Source organism: Botrytis sinoallii (genome assembly GCF_014898435.1).
Source record: "Botrytis sinoallii strain Bc 23 chromosome Unknown BSIN_005, whole genome shotgun sequence".
NCBI lineage: Eukaryota > Fungi > Ascomycota > Leotiomycetes > Helotiales > Sclerotiniaceae > Botrytis > Botrytis sinoallii.
In genome coordinates this window covers 1,401,341-1,418,241 of record NW_024066032.1, presented here as the reverse complement: position 1 = coordinate 1,418,241, position 16,901 = coordinate 1,401,341, and the positions used below count along the sequence as shown (strand labels likewise).

Below are 16,901 nucleotides of genomic sequence, written 5' to 3'. Positions count from 1 at the left end.
TGATGTACTTGTATGGCTACAGTCATCGTCAAATATTTGAACATCACGCAAAGATTACAACTTCTACAATAACGAAACGATGAATCGGGAGCTTGGATGTATGACACACCAAAAGGCAGTTTATACACGTTACATGATACATATCTCATTTACACTAGTGGACATGAATCTTCATTATACATAGAAGACTATCTCAGACATCAGGTTCTTCCAATAGTGCTTCTACCTTATCGCGTGAAATGATGCCACCTGATATTTAAACACCAAATTCATGGCATAGCATTCGTCCATCTTCCGATTCCTATTTTCTTCGGGAATGACCTTGCACTCTATTGTGGAATCATGTTTCATAGTCGAATATTTTTGTAAGTTGTACGTGTTAAACATCTCGAATATTCTCTAGACCATTGTTCTGAAACTCGACAAAGAACGTTGAGACAGAAAAACATCTTTTTATGGTATCTCGATAGCTTGTTGTAGTTTCCATCTTTTCAATCAATAATTATCCTGTTTTGAACTAATCTCGAAGTGTGCTAATTGTAGAGAGATTGAATAGGTGAGAAGGAAGACAAGTTGGTATCCAGAATGTCGTTCTTGAAGTGAGTACAGTGTCCCTGCATCGTACAGACGTTTAGTCGCTTGGTAGCGTAAGAATATTTTGCTGAGTTAAGACTAGGAAAGCGGGGACTCATATGGTAGATATCAGAGTCGGGAAAGAATTGACGTTGTTCCGGATTCATAAAGAACTTCTATGTACACGCGTACCCTTCTTTGATAAGATGTTCAATAGTGGATTTCCGAAAACGCCACAAATAGTGCAGTACTCCGAGAAGATAACACAGTAGCTTTCGACGTGTTGGTAGGTTGGGTCTACACGAACAGATTACCACCAGATGGCAGCTTCTGGAATCCGGTCGAGGTTTATATTCTAGCTGATAAGATTTGTCTTACTGAACTCATGGATGAAGTCATGGATGTAATCCAGACCGATTTTCCACTTAGCTCACCGGATGCTTTAGTTATTTACAGCAGACTACCGAAAGGTTCCAAGCTTCGTCTATTTGCGCTCGATATAATAACTTTCGAATTTAACACTCTCAGACAGCTCAATTTACCCATACTCGCAGATGTAAACGCAAAGAACGAGGAGTTTGCATTAGACTTTCTGACCAGAATCCGAAGTTATGTTGGCCGTCGGACGGTTATTTCCGATCCAAGCAAGAGCTATCGCTGTACGTACCACTCCCACGAAGATGGAAAGTGCACGAGCACAAGAAAATAGAAAGCTTCAGATGTGAAAAAATTATTGCAAGGCAATGTTTAACGTATCACTAATTCCTGATGGATCTCAAGAAAAGTTTCGCCGATGCAAAGAGAACTCAGAACTCCGGAACATTCCTCGTATAAATACTAAATGGGAAATGAATATGGTTTCTCAATGAGACTTAGCGGTCAAAGAGGGGGGGGGGGGGGGGGGGGGGGGGGGGGGTAATTCTCACAATTCATGCTATTACAAAATCACATTACATCCTACCCATGCCAAAAATTTGTGTGAACATCTCAAACATTTCATAGCTCGCGAGTATTTTTCAATGTATCATCTTGCTTTATCTCCCTTTATAAGAACCAAAAGTCTCAGTAGTCTATCTGTATCGTGTACCTACTTTGATTGACTCATCCTTTCTAGATTATTACAAACAAAGAAATCGGTGCATCATGTGTCTCCTGAATTACGCGATTACGGCTTACATAATCTCCATAAATTTCAGAATGTCTGCGTCAAATGAATTGTGTGAAGCCAATATACAAAAGCTGTAATTGTTGTTTTTGAAAGAGGCATTGATTTGTTGTCAAAAATAACTTGAGTGTTGAAATTAGACTCAATCGATTTGAGCAAATACGGAAATGCTTGAAAGACACATGGAAATAGCAGTCATAACTTGATCTGATATCGACATCTTTTTGTGTGCGTCATGCTTTCAATTTCCTGGTTACTCCTCTCAAAGTGCCGTGATACTGATAGGCAATCGTCTTCTACATCAACTTGCCTTCATCCACGGCGTCATATCTTGGGCACTACTCATACTGTGTCTGCATCGGTTCAAAATGACTTTAACCATAAACAGATATTATACATGCTGGTATATACTAAGAAAATTACAGGATGAATTTTGAAGTCCATGCTCAAATAACATGATTAACGACAACGAATACTTGTTTTTCGCAGAGTTTTGAAATGTTTGGGCAGTAAAAATTATCATAACTGCAACCATCGGTATGACCTTTAAGCTTGACATCATTATTATGACTACAAAAAATAGAAACAGCCTATGTATTATGTAGTACTGCCAATCAAGGTTCAGATACATGCTTCTAAGATTTTCGTCGGATGAAAATTTGTGGTCTCTGAAGCTGTGAATCCGCGCAACGGTCGTAAACTCGAAATACAATACTGTGAAAGGGTCATCGGGATCAATTTTTTCGTATTGCAATTCTCACTTGCTGTTTTACGCTCGCAGACTTGGCCAATTATATAGACGTTCCGGGCCGCTAGTAGCTTAAGTGTATACAGATTATTAAGACAGATCCCCATTCCATGGATAGGCTTGCATGTAATTTCAAGACCAAAATCAATTGACAACTCTATATATCTCTACAAAGAGCACTAATTCTCAACCCACGGAGATTTGTCAGAGATAATGTTGGAGAGAGGACCAAGGGTGGAAGAGCTGTCTCGGAATTGACAAGGAAGGTTCGGTAGGGATTGATCTTCTACGATTACGGTCAGTTTGTTATTCCCTTTTGACAAATTGAGCATATGTTCTTAAAGAGATGACAGCAACAAAAACACAAATGAAATCTAAATCGACAACTATACCAAAGATAGATATATAGATAGCAACATCAGATTACGTGAGCGCCTGGTCCACATCCATACCTTCAAAGATTCTTGTTGCTCGCGTAGAAAACTTCTGAGTGTCTTGAATCCCCGAATGGGATGTTCTCTGTTGAAAGGCTTTGGTAAGATCCGGACTTACTTACTAGTCTTGTCTTTTATATTGCGAAAGTGCTTTACACCTAAAAGAGGGCTAGTCTGAAAAATTAATCAAGAAAAGCATAAGTGAATCTCGCTATAAGGGATAATCAGACGGTTTTAACTTCCATAGAGCCATGAGAATTTTATAGATAAATAGTAGTTGCATATCAGATTGCGTCGAGTTTTCTCATGCCCCCCTATCTCCCTTGAAGGTCCATGATGGTTGTGTTACCAAATATCTTACCTGCTATCGTCAAAACAATACAGAAACTGGTATTCACAATAAAAGTTTTGGCGACAGTAACAATGAATAGAAAAAAAACCATATCAATGACAACAGATGAGAAAAACACTTCCATAATTTGTGAACTTGCTATGTGCCATACACCTAAACAAAAACCCTGCCATCATATTTTGTGCTTGATTTCGTTTTTAAAAATCCTAGGTAGTGAGTTAATACATAAGCTTTCTGAACAATTTCAAAAAAACTAGCCGTAGCAGACTTCACGTGTTCATCTGCACAATTGAAAATTTGATGTGACTGGCTTGATATCGCAGTGAAAGAAACTCTTATCACCCAATCACGCCGGGTCTCCATTTCAAACTTGTCGCTCATCCCTTCGAGATGATAATTATGTAAATAGCCACCGAAAATGCCACCTTACACTTGAAACTTAGTCATTGAAAGACGGTACGCTAGAGATCTCGGCTTGGTTTTGAGGCATAACTTCTCCAGGCTAACTTGTTTGTATCTATTTCAAAGTCATGTTTCTGCCTCGTTTGAAACTATCGTGTCGAGACTTTTCCGGTATCTTTTTGTATGCTTCACAAGAACAAAGCGGTTCTCCTCTACTCGAGAATTGATGTGTTTACGACTGGCACATGATCACGTGATTATTTTGAACTGCATGATTTGGAGTCCTTGCTGGGGTAGATGAAGGGGTAGGCGAAGCACATGCTCTCTCCTCCACAATGGATGCGAAAAATGAAAAGTTATGAAAAGTTATTCGAATCTGAAGGTAGCATTTAGCCATGTTTGCAGCTCATACGCTAATGTAAGAGCGCGGCGTTTGTTGGTAATATCTTGTTGCACTGTTAGAAACTAGGGTAAGGAAAATGCGGCACAGTAACAAGACTTATTAAAACTCCATTTTTGATCCGCCCTATGTCTTTGCAAATACAACCACGACAGCAAGAACCAAGCTCTAGCTTTTGTAGACTAGTTTCACAGTTTCTTGTCAACTTGTATCTTTCAGTCGTGCGAAATACAAAGCACCCTCACGGAGCTGTGTCTATAACCCGAGACTGTTTTTTGGATCTTCCTTTTTGAATCCTCGAAATTATTCACCATGTGGTGGCCATTTAGTAAGAAGTACCCGTAGCGGCACCCGAAATGTGCGGATGGCCAGGCCTACGACTATATTGTGATTGGAGGTATCTTCACTTGTTCACTTACAATCCATCTTTTCGTATCATGCTTTTCTGGATCTTGACTGACACAATGCTCTCAAACCGAAAGGTGGTACAGCTGGTTGTGTCCTGACTTCACGATTAAGTGAGGATCCAAATGTGTCTGTCCTGCTTCTTGAGCGCGGGCCTGCCAACGATAACTTCATGTCCCGCATACCCATTGTTTCATCGAACATCTTACGCTCTGATGGCGGTGCCTCCAGCTGGAAATGCGAGCCTATGAAGTATTGTGACAATCGCCGAAGCTTGGCATTCTGCGGAGAAGTTATGGGTGGAGGCTCTAGAATCAACAGTATGGTTTACACACGTGGCACTGCTGCAGACTATGATTACTGGGCACAGCTTGGTCATCCGGATTGGAGTTATGACAAGCTCTTGCCTTATTTCATGAAAAGCGAAACTGTGATGGGCTCACAAAAGTCGGAGTATCGTGGGACTTCTGGTGTGTAATTTTAACCAAGATTACTCAAGTAGTTTTGAGAGCTGATGGCAGTGTAGGTCCATGGATTATCCGGACATTTCCTTTTCATACTTGGGGATTCGGCGCATATCGGCTGTAAGTATATCTCGATACCTACAGTGCCTAGGTTGCGTTTGTGTGGGTCGTCAAGGCTTACTTTTGCTAGCTTTTCAAATGCCGCTAAAGCTCTAGGCTTTATTCAGATTGACGATCCAAACACACCTGACGCCATGGTTGATGGAGTTACAACAGTATACTCTACAGTAAACGAGCAGAGGCAGAGAGTATCTACCTTTGACGCTTTTCTTCCTCGAGATATAGCCTTGGAACGAGAAAAACATTTGACAATCTGCACTAACACGATTTTATCAAGAATTGCCTTCTCGAAAGAAGACGGAGTTCCGCGTCCCGATATGGTCTTCTTCAAACTTGCTAATTCGAAATCTGACAAAACATACTCGGCTAAAGTCAAAAGAGAAGTGACTGTTTGTTCGGGCGCTCTGGGCTCACCCCAAGTTTTAATGTTGAGGTAATCCACCATTTCTCGGGTTTCAAACATTCATCAAATGGTAAGACATGCTAACAGTGAAACTTAACAGTGGAATAGGACCCCAGAAACATCTAGAAGAGCATGGAATCAGTGTTGTGAAGGATCTGCCAGGTGTTGGATCGGGACTGGTACGGAGCGAACCCCCAAATCATGCCCGACAAGAGGATCAATCATGCTGACTTTTCAATAGAGTGATCATCACAGTATTCCAATTGCATGGAAAGTTCCAGTCAAGGAATCACTCACTAGACTGGTGATCCATCCAATGCTAGGCGTACTGGAATTCTTCAAATACATATTTTTCCGTTCCGGCATTCTCAGCATGCCCATTAATAATATAACTCTATTCGTTCGATCCTCAGCACTCAACCAGGACTATGCTGGAATTGACAATGAAAAGCTTGCCACAGCAAGTAGTCAGATTCAGGATTTGATTCCAGACATTGAGCTCATGCCTCTTGCTGTCACCGCTATGGATGATTTAGAGGAGCACCAACGTTTGTTTTCCAAAATGGGCATGTTCTCTATCTTGGCCACTCTCGCGAAACCAAAATCTCGTGGGACCGTTCGTCTTGCGTCTTCAGACCCCCACCAGAGACCCAAAGTCGATTTTGGCATCCTGTCAAATCCTGAAGACTATGTTGTTGCCCGAGCCTCTGTACGACTTTCCTTGGAACTTGCAGTGACTATGAGGGCTTCTGGTTTCCCGCTACAAGAGAACATTACTTTTCCAGAAGATAAACAGGCCATAGATGCGAAGAATAACAATGACGAAGAAATCGATAAATTCATCAGGCGTAGGATCAGGACGATATATCACTATTCTTCTAGCTGCAGAATGGCTCCTGCGGATGATGCTGAATCCCCCGGTGTAGTAGACGATCAGTTGAAGGTCCATGGTGTGAAAGGTTTAAGAGTCTGTGATACCAGCATATTCCCACAGATTATTTCACATCATTTACAAGCACCGGCTGTAATGGTGGCAGAAAAGTGTGCTGATATGATCAAGACTCATGGTTGACTAAAATCCTGTCAGAAACTCGGATGTCAAAAAGAGTATTTGGTCAGGAGTTTCGGGATTTGAGGGTTTTCTACCGAGAGATTATGTTTCTTCTAGAAAATGGCTTCGAATCGCTTCCTGAACAATCCCTTGAAATTTTGTTGATTACGATGGAACAGGAAATCATGTTCGCTCACATCTGGTAGTATTCATAAGAAAGAAAGAGACCTTGCTCAACAAAGATTTCATTCTATTAACTTAGCCCCTCAATGTCAATGACTCAGTAATTTCAGTGGCCTTCAACAGTCCATTGAAAGATCTATATGTCAATGAATTTTTTTAATAGCACGACTTCAAATCTATGTAGAGTTATTATTTCCTAAAAGTAATGTAAGATCTCATATATCGACCGATAGATCATTCCACTAGCTAGAACCTTCGTGATGGTATGGATCCACGAGGCGCCGGCCCACACAACCGACCATTACTAGTTTTCCTCCCTACCAATTCTTCCAGCGGCATCATATCAAGATCCGCCTGCATACTAGCAGTAGGCATCCGTCTCCTATATCTATAAACAAGAAACGTAATGAAGCCAGCTACTACACATATAACCACCAAACTCCCTACAATAGTTCCTGCCACGATAGCTGCTTCGGGGACGACACTCATATCACTGATTTCATTATGATAGGCCTTGGAATGACAATTGGATGATGGCTTTTGGAAAAATGTGCTTGAGACTTGTACGGGTGCGCCGTCGAATCCAAGAGATGAGCGATTTCCGGTGCTTGGTGCGGTTAACGATGGCATTGTCGGTGTATTCGTAGCATATGTAACAATACCGTCCGCACCAAGATATCTGGGAAGGTGACCGACTGTTGTTTGTCCTTTATACGCCAAATTTATATCGGATCTTCCATATGGTTCATGTCCCTGACATGCAAGGATTGAATAATTTCCTTCGGGCCCGACACGAGGAGTTGCGCAATAGGGAATATCGGAGCCACTTTACAAAATATCAGAGTAGGGTCCGAAGAGAATTGTAGCAAAAACATACCAACGAACGATACTCGGATTCGCAAAGCAAGAGCTATCACAATAACTAAGTGCCTTGTAGGGAATGCAAGAGGTGAAATAATCCATCGACGTCATATGTCCACATCCCACTAATTTAAGAGAAGAATCCCAAAAGCAGGTTGCGGAACCCCCACATGTGTAGGAATTATCTAACTTTGATTAACATTGTTGCACAAGATTAATGAGTATTCAGCACAACCAGGGTTGTGATCTACCCACCCACAGATATTTGGTGACTCGTAGGTATGATTGTTGCTGGGAAACGACGCTGTAATTAAAGAAGGCTTTGGTGTTTGAATCGGTAGCGAAGACGTAGTCTGATTTGCGATCGATGTTGAAGGAGCTGCCTCCCAAGAAATTGCATTAACTTGGATAATATGTAAAAGCACAGCCAAAAAGCCTAATCTGGCCATGGTAGTCGTACATGAAAGCAATATGACGTTGAAGAGGATGCTCTTCGTAGCCGGATACGAACAACATTGAGTTCTCGAATCTGACACGAGATCTTCCTTCATAGACAAAGCCAAACTCGGTAAGAAAGCATGTGGATGTGAGATGTTAAATAGAAATCAATTGTCGAAGGGTCGGAAACATTCCAGCTAGGAAATTACTATTCGTGGCGTATTGATACAAAACGAGCCACCTCCGCCTTGCATCACAGTAAAGCTCCGATATCAGGACCATGTATAATGCTTTGTGAGTCACTATTTGCTTTTTCTTGAAGCTTGAGGCGCTTGTCTCAAATTTACACGAGACAATGATCTGATTGATCAATTATTCCTCATTTATGGCGGTGTATCTGAATATCTAGCTCCTTTTCATTTTGGTAATCTCAAAACATTTGCTAGTTGAGTATCAAAATCATCCCACAACTCCGTGAACGCCTTGGCAATGTACATTAAATCATTCATTACAATGGAGCTGCAGCAGCATCCGATTCAGCTATCGGTACCTCAGCAACAGCTTGAGCTGTCTCTACAGCATGGAATCCATCAAGAGTTACCTTCACAGCACCTGCTTGAACGAGCTGGGTAGAGTTAGCATTATTACGTGGACCTTTTCGATGTGTACTTACAGCACGGCTCAAATCGTCAATTAAATCATTCACGTCCTCAATTCCAACACACAGTCTAATGATATCTTCTGGCATCTGTCTTTCCTTTCTGGTCTTTGCATCAATACTGGCATGACTCATTTGGCATGGCATACTGATCAGACTGTTGACACAACCAAAACTGACACTAATGCCCCATAACTTTGCTGCCTCAACAATTCTCTCAGAGAGAGCAACATCGCCTGTTTCAAAGGATAACACAGCTCCAGCTCCACGAGCCATGGACCAGTGAAGATCATATTGAGGATGGGATTTCAAGCCAGGGTACCTTACACGGAAACCATGTGTTTCAAGGAATTCAGCAATTGCTTGGGCGTTTGTTTGTTGTCGTTCCATACGGATTGCCAAAGTTTTTATTCCCCTCATAAGTAAGAATGAATCGTTTGGTGAGAGCCCGCAACCAGTAGAATTAATTGTGAAGTACATCTTATCTCCAATGGCGGGGTCATTGAAAGCTAGAACACCAGCCATGATATCGTGATGCCCAGAGAGATATTTTGTGCCTGACTCATAGACTATATCTGCGCCAAGATCCAAGGGATTGCATAGCATGGGAGAAAGCATAGTATTGTCAACAACAACTAAAGCTTTCTCATTCAATTCGTGTGCTGTCCTTGCAATTGTCGCAATATCGACAATTTTTATCAAAGGATTGGTTGGTGTCTCGAGCAAAACCATGGCTGTTTTAGGACCCAGAACTGCTTTGACTTTATCGGGAGTAGTCGTATCGACGTGGTGTACGATTATGCCAGTATTCGCAGCCAAGTATGTCAACAATCGATTGGTACCTCCGTATAAATCATCTCCTGTAATGACTTCGTCTCCAGGTCGTAAAACTCGTGTAATAACATCTAATGCTCCCATGCCAGAACCAACGACGAGGGCACGGTTAGCGTTCATAATCTTCGCGAGATGTCGTTCCAGGTGTGTTCTTGTAGGATTTCCGGAACGTGTATAATCGTATTCTGATCCGCCACCGGCCAAATTTTGTTTGAATGTGGCAGATTGATATATCGGCATGCTTGAAGCTCCATACTGATCCTTAGTCTCGGTGTAAACTAATTCGGTGGCCAAGGCATATCTTCTGCCATTGTGAGGACTAGATGGTGCAGGCGAGGGAGGAAGGTTGTGACCATCAAGGTCAATGTGCGGGAATGCTTTGTTGAGGGCGCCATTGGCTTTGCCAGCTCCAGATGCTTGTGAGGAGCCGGATGGTGAAGACATATTGATATTGGTATTGTGTTTCAAGGTCGTGTGAGATTGCAGAAGCGGGGAAATTCCAATTGAAGCAGCAATGATTTAAGAGGATGAAAGATGATGAATCAAACTTGGACTTGAGATTGAAGGCTGGTATAATATATCAATTCCTTATAAGTTGAACAAATAATTATGGTCGGTGAGAGTATATGAGAAAGTATTGATTTTGTTTGTAAGACTCAGAAATTTGGTTCCCCAGATATAACTTTGTAGGGAGAATTCCGTAGCGCCGTAAATCGGACTCTGACTCTGAAGATGTGGGGTTGTTTGACGCTAAAAATGACGTGCTCACTTATCACGATTCGCCTCAAGAGAGGGATGATTGTAAGCATTCACATAGAGAGGGGTATAACAATAACAATGATGAATAGGAGGTGAACGAGCGAGGTGAAGAATCAGCATCATTTCGATGCAGCTCAAAAAGTAGATGATTTTAATCCATGAAGGTAAGAATTGGTGAAGCTTGGTAATTTAGATCATGAAATATATTTTCATTGAATCATGGAAAGAAAGGAAGTTTTGCTTTCTTTGTTTCTATATCATTACAAACCCCCAAACGCCGTGCATAGCTACCTAGTATAATACAACGCGATTGTACTCAGATGACCAGATATACGTGATAAATTCGTTAATCCATTGATTCAGCAACGCTCTCTTCAACATCTTCATAACCATCACTAGAAGTCGTGCCTCTTGTTGTTGATGTAGTTTCCGCAGCTATGTGTCGTGCATGATTGTCCTTGATAATTTGGCCGCCCCCTTTTCTACCGAAAAAATCCTCTGTCCGTACACCTCGAACATTCGAATGGTCAACGCCACTCATGGACATGCCTCTTTCCCTCTGTTCTCTGATGAATTCTCGAACTGGAACCATAGCTGCATCTCTACATGCTTCCTTGATATCACTTCCTGACATACCAGCCATAACTCTTGTAAGGTATTCAATATCGAAGTTATCTGGATCGGTTTTTGTATCTTTAAGGATCAAATTCAGGATACGTCTTCTTTGCGAGTTCGAGGGTAATGAAACAGGAAATTTCTTGGGCATTCTTCGTAAGATTGCCTCGTCAATATCTTGAATTCGATTTGTAGCACCTAGAATCATAATTCTAGCTGGTAATCCGCTCTTATTCGATGAAGTGAGACCATCCCAGAGTGTCATAAATCTGAAATCGTTAGCTAGAATTATGAAATATCCGCATAATTTTACTCACTCTGCTTTGACCATACCACTGGCTTCATGTTCACCACTTCGTCTTTGTCCCAACACTGCATCTATTTCATCGATAAACACGATACTGGGTTGCAACTTTCTGGCCAATGAAAATACTGCGCGGACCAGCTTATTTGAATCACCATACCACTTTTCTGTCAAAGTCGAGATATGTAGATTGATAAAACAAGCTCCACTTTCATGCGCCAAAGCCTTTGCCAACATAGTTTTGCCGCATCCTGGAGGACCATATAATAATACACCAGAAGGTGCAGATAAAAGAGGGGATGAATGCGAGTATAAATGAGGCATTGTGAGAGGATATATAACGGATTCTTTCAATTCTTCGATAATGTCGTCCAAACCACCGATGTCTGTATAAAATTAGCACCTTTGTATTACTTTTTAGTACAGATTACTCACCATCAAAACCGACAGGAATGTCCTCTGGAGCTACAACTTCCATGGCAATCTGGTTTTCATATTGATCGAGGATCAAGTCCTCTTTGCGAGGACGGCGAGACTTTCCTCTCCCCGAGACTGTTTCCTCTGAATCTGAATCTTCATCACTACCCCTTCTATTTAATCTTCGCAGGTTCGCCGCGGCTTTTAGTCTTGCTTCTTCGTGTTGTTCCTTCTCAGCATCGTTCTGAAAAGGTAGAGCCGGTATTAAACTCTTTGCGACGTAGTAAAAAGAGGCAGTCTATGAATGACAGCCAGATTAGTCGTTGTAAAGCAAATTGTGGAGGTATTCCTGGCATACTCACAGAAACAACGATCAATAATAGATCTTGTAAGAGACCATACTTCCTACTATTACCATCCCCCATCATGATGCGCAAAGCTCAGAGACAGTATATGCCACCTAGTCGCAGCTTTCCGATGCTTCAAAAATGGAGTTTTAAGATCAAAGTATACTAGAAACGCGATTTTGTAGTTGTCCGTTTAAGAACTGAATAGCTGACTTGAGATCGCGGCGGTTTGCTTGTGCTGTGGCGTTTGTTCGGTGTCTAATGTGGCTGAAAAAATGTAAAGGCTTTGACACGTGCTCTGTTCACGGATCTGCAAGGATAAAATCCGATGAGCCACAGAAGCCACTCGTCTAACTTTGTTTACTTTGGCAAGAGGTTTCCCCTCGATTTTGGATGGAACTACCCCGTTGCCTCAACATTTGCACTTATTAAATCTACTCATTTGAGTTCTCTACTGTCGCAAATCAGATCACACCGGCGAATCGAACTCTGCCAACTTAAGACGATTTTAACAATTATACAGCCTCACCGCTAAAATCGCGTTACTCATTCAATCATCTCGCGTCTCAATCCAAGCGCATTGTTTACATTAAATGTCGAAGTTCAAGAACTCAACACTTGCAGGACTGATAGGATCAGACTCAGAGGATGACCACTTGGTAGAGCGCACAATGTCGAAACAACAATTAAAAGATAATACAGCTGCGAAGAAAGCACGAGGAAGACCTAAGACTGCTCCATCAAAAGTTACAAAAATAAAATCCCCAGCGCGTCGCACGAGTGGAAGAATCAATGGGAAGCCAACACCTGAATCATCATCCCAGGCAAAAAGAGGAAGAAAGAATGTTCAGGCAGCCAAAATTAATCGACAGAAGGATACTGGGAAGGAGGCCGAGCAAATTGATGAGACAGAAGATATCACTATGGAGGATGTAGCTTCGGGTGATGAATTAGATGGTGAGGTTACTGCGCCGAAGCAAGTTGAAGCAAAAGCTACGAAAAAACCAGCTGCGACTCGAGGTAGAGCCACTAAAACAGTGGTTCCCGAACCAGAAATCGCAGAAGAAATCGCAGAAGAAATCGTAGCACCCGTGGGCAAAAAGGGTAGGCCTGGAAGAAAAGGCAAAGCAAAGGTACAAGAGGAGCCTGTTGTAGAACAAGGGTCACCTGAAAAGGTTATTCAAGAAACTCAAGCACAAGAAACAGAAGTGGAAATGGATGAAGATATCGAAGAATTGGAACAAGAAGATAGCATACCTGAGGTGAAAAGGAAAGGATCTCGCTCGCACAACGACTCACGGCGACGACAGATGTCCGTTTCGCGGCACCGAGCAGGCAGTGCTTCGGATACAGAGAGGAATGAGCCAGCTGTCAGACGCAGGCTTGGCGAACTTTCAAAGAAACTTGAGCATGTGGAGGTAAAATACCAAGATCTACGAGAGGTCGGGGTCAAGGAAGCAGAGAAAACTTTTGACCGATACAAAAAGGCAGCGGAGGAAAAAACAAAGGGTAAGGAACTCTTAAACTCAGGCAATCGGGTCAGGCACTAACCTTGAGTAGTATCGAATGAGCTTATCGCTTCTTTGAAAGCCAATCTAGCAACTCAAACTTCTTTGGCAAAAGAAGCACGAAGTTTGAAGAAAACAATTGAATCGCAAGACGCATTAGTTACGAATTTACAAGCCCAGATCCATCAATTGGAATTGTCGTTATCAGAAGCACAGGTAGAAAACAAGACATTGTCTACCAAGCTTGCAGCAAATCGTAAGATAACCGCATCATACGAAAGCGCAAATAACAAGGTTCCAGGCAGTGCTATCAAAGCCAATGGTGGTATGCGTATTATTGGAAGTCAAGAAGCAGCTCAAGCCGCACAAGCCGCTCAATTGAAAGAAGATCTATACAGTGATTTAACCGGACTTATTATACGTGGTGTCAAACGAGAAACCGAAGAAGATGTCTTTGATTGTATTCAGACAGGTCGTAATGGTAGTAAGTTGTCCTATTTCTTGCTAATATAATGACTCTATACTGACTTTAACACTAGCTCTTCACTTCAAATTAGGTGTTGAGAGCGAGAAAATGGCAGATGGTGATCCAGATTGTCGATATACGCCACTTTTAGATCCAAGCAGAGATAAACCCTTACTGGATCTATTACCAGACTATTTTGTTGATGAGATAGAATTTCCAAGGCCACAAGCTGCGAGATTTTACGCACGAATCACGAGAGCACTTACGGAGAAACCTGCAAGTATGGGTGGACCTGTCGAGGAAAGTGATGAGTAGAAAATTTGTCTTGGACGTTAATTTGGTGGGTATCTTTGGAAGGGAAAGATTTCGGTGTTTGGAAGCGAAGGTTACATCTATTGAGTGTTTTGAGAGCAACAGTTTTTATGAATTGATACCTGTCTATATGATACCCGTACGTTTGTTAGTTATCCTTCCAATATGAGTTGGTTGCAATCTATATGCAATTATTTTACTGTCTGCGCAGAAGGCGCCATTGTTTCAATCTTGATGTCAAGTTTTATGCTGGCGAAGTCAATATTACATGTAATTTGTACTTTTGTAGGATGCAATGAACAACTGCGCCGCCTTCTTATGACAATATCAGGCTACTCTGTTTGCTACATTACTTACGTCTTTGAGAGATCTCTGGCTGACTGAGAGCTAGTAGATTAGCATTCAGTCGTCTCTTTTCAGAACTCGAAACTAAACATGTATACGACTAGTTCGCCTTAACTAGATTTTACCGAATTAGCAAGCTGTACTTACTCTGATATTATCAAATTGAATACACACATACATACCCGCCTTCTGAGCTAGACTCTAGTCTGACCCCTCCAAAAATTTGTCAAATAGTTCGGTTGTAATCAATCCGAATCAAATTCTTCCGACTTCGAATTTTCGAATACTCGAGACATTAGGCTACTGCCTAGGTATTATTGTTCTCAATAGATCCAGACATTCAATACGAATCCAATACTCGAACTCATCTAACAATTGAAAATCATTTATCACCAAACAATGGTTTTCTTCCAATGCTGCAAGATCAATTCAGAAGTATCTCATTACTCGTGTAATTGTCTGCTCATAGAGTGATTCCCAATATCTGTGTATAGACTATGTATTAACAAAATTGCTAAAAATCTCAGATAGGAAGGAACGAGTCAGGAGTGTAAAATGCTGTGAGCAATTCCCTTACAGTTGCAATCTCGAAAGCTGTATCACATTGCTTGTGACTAACTTACAGGAAGACGAGGTCAATGAGATGTGGGTAGCTATTCCAATACCCAGAGAGCCAGGCTCTGAATACTGTGTGAATTTGTCTGATCAGAGAAACCAATATGAATTGATACACGGCGCCGCTGGTATCCAATCAGGCCGCTTAGCTCAGTTGGTTAGAGCGTGGTGCTAATATCTGTTCCAATCTTTCAGATGGGTTTGGCACGCCAAGGTCGGCGGTTCGAGACCGCCAGTGGTCAGCTTTTACATTTTGGGTGAGGGTTTGAGATTGATGGTATGCTCTCCAGTTTCCCGTCTCTCGCGACTTTGCAGAAAATTCATGCAGTTGTGTTTTGACAAGTGGATGAATCATTCTTTTGTCAGAGAAGTGAGTGAGAAGTTTTCAAACTTTTCGGTAGGTCCAATTTTCACATTACTCCACAAGTCCGGAGGCACTCTTAAGGCCCTCCCTTTTCGGCCACGTATTCTCGCTATGGAATTTATCGGTTTCCGGGTTAAGAGACTGATCAGAGAGGTAATTTCTACCAGTCTTACCTGGCCTATGAACATTCGAATTTTTGGGTAAAATCACGAAAGAAAAAGAAGGTTAAATGGAATTCGATGTTTTTCTTAGTGTGCATAGGTGGATCGCATCTGCAACCCCGAGAACCCTTATTTAGGTAGGTAGGCATCATTAGTCATTCGTTCGTGTACCCCACCAGGACAAAAGAAAAATGTCAAAACTTCGAACGACAGTGGTTCCAACCAGAATACTCAATATCAAAACGTTAACAAGGTAGCAAAAATGGAGGGCCGAACCGGGGTTCGAACCCGGGATCTGTCATATTCTATCACGAGTATACGTGGGGAGAGTATCCCGAAACAACAATCCTACCACTGGACCATTCGGCCTAATCCTAATTGACGTTTGATGTGGCTGTTATTTCAGCATATGAACGTGTGGAGCATATCAGCAGCGTTCCGGCGATTCGGTTGCGTAACAGGAACTTTAGTCCTGAGGTTATAGGCATGAGAAATGCCGATACACTGACTGCCTCTCGAGTGGGTCATCTTTGATATTCACTCTAAATTTGACCTCTCATTCAGATTGTATCAAATTCGAGACCTGTGGAAAACAGAAGCAAATGTACTGCATACCACAACTTTAGGTTATGAAAATTATTCCTTCACTTTTTACAAATACGAAAAATCTTAATTTGATTTCGCCGTTTCGCTTATTTTGGGTCTGGTGAAGGGGCTCCACATGATTGTAATGAATTGCACGCCAAAATAATATCCCAGGCATTTGAATATCAAATTGAATTGTATTACTCGAAGAACTTGATTGTCTAACCTGAATTTGAACGCGAGAAGAATTTAATTAGTCAATTGTGGTTTGGATGTTAGGAGAACTTTGTTATTCATTTTGAAATGAATCCCAGAAGAACTTAATTTTAACTCTGAATTATTGAAGTGGTTTCGTAGGCATTTAGCCCGTTCGTCGGCCGGAACAGCTCTGTCCTAGCGTCCGCACATTACTTATTCAATCAGAAGAGGTTTGATAATCGAATACTTTGAAAATAGTATACTACGGTTAGAGATATTCTGTTTTTATAATGTGAATCGGTTTCATTTCGTTCTTTGGATTCATAAATTAACACTTATTTTAGGATGAAATCATCTGAGATTACTTCTACGAAATCATTATTACTAGATTGCGCGCTACTTTAGTTAGCTACT

General features: G+C 41.6%; 6 protein-coding genes across 6 annotated transcripts; 3 read left to right on the top strand and 3 right to left on the bottom strand.

Moving 5' to 3' along the window:
* Positions 1-342: 342 nt before the first annotated feature.
* On the top strand, positions 343-1,282 carry EAF02_003564 (uncharacterized protein; the record flags this gene model as incomplete). The annotated part of the gene is made up of 3 exons (XM_038899612.1): positions 343-365; positions 677-761; positions 791-1,282. 3 exons carry the CDS (start codon positions 343-345, stop codon positions 1,280-1,282), a joined length of 600 nt encoding a protein of 199 aa, XP_038760539.1.
* Positions 1,283-4,651: 3,369 nt separating this feature from the next.
* EAF02_003563 (uncharacterized protein) lies at positions 4,652-6,538 on the top strand (the record flags this gene model as incomplete). The annotated part of the gene is made up of 5 exons (XM_038899611.1): positions 4,652-4,949; positions 5,006-5,063; positions 5,134-5,496; positions 5,567-5,645; positions 5,708-6,538. 5 exons carry the CDS (start codon positions 4,652-4,654, stop codon positions 6,536-6,538), a joined length of 1,629 nt encoding a protein of 542 aa, XP_038760538.1.
* On the bottom strand, positions 5,707-8,112 carry EAF02_003562 (uncharacterized protein; the record flags this gene model as incomplete). Its single annotated transcript, XM_038899610.1, has 3 exons — positions 5,707-7,526; positions 7,578-7,750; positions 7,813-8,112. The coding sequence occupies 3 exons, from the start codon at positions 8,110-8,112 to the stop codon at positions 6,947-6,949; spliced, it is 1,053 nt and encodes a 350-aa protein (XP_038760537.1). The 3' UTR covers positions 5,707-6,946.
* Positions 8,113-8,507: 395 nt separating this feature from the next.
* EAF02_003561 (uncharacterized protein) lies at positions 8,508-9,935 on the bottom strand (the record flags this gene model as incomplete). Its single annotated transcript, XM_038899609.1, has 2 exons — positions 8,508-8,624; positions 8,673-9,935. 2 exons carry the CDS (start codon positions 9,933-9,935, stop codon positions 8,508-8,510), a joined length of 1,380 nt encoding a protein of 459 aa, XP_038760536.1.
* A 661-nt stretch (positions 9,936-10,596) lies between these two features.
* EAF02_003560 (uncharacterized protein) lies at positions 10,597-12,014 on the bottom strand (the record flags this gene model as incomplete). The annotated part of the gene is made up of 4 exons (XM_038899608.1): positions 10,597-11,134; positions 11,183-11,555; positions 11,605-11,884; positions 11,949-12,014. The coding sequence occupies 4 exons, from the start codon at positions 12,012-12,014 to the stop codon at positions 10,597-10,599; spliced, it is 1,257 nt and encodes a 418-aa protein (XP_038760535.1).
* A 512-nt stretch (positions 12,015-12,526) lies between these two features.
* On the top strand, positions 12,527-14,222 carry EAF02_003559 (uncharacterized protein; the record flags this gene model as incomplete). Its single annotated transcript, XM_038899607.1, has 3 exons — positions 12,527-13,442; positions 13,494-13,925; positions 13,981-14,222. 3 exons carry the CDS (start codon positions 12,527-12,529, stop codon positions 14,220-14,222), a joined length of 1,590 nt encoding a protein of 529 aa, XP_038760534.1.
* Positions 14,223-16,901: the final 2,679 nt, after the last annotated feature.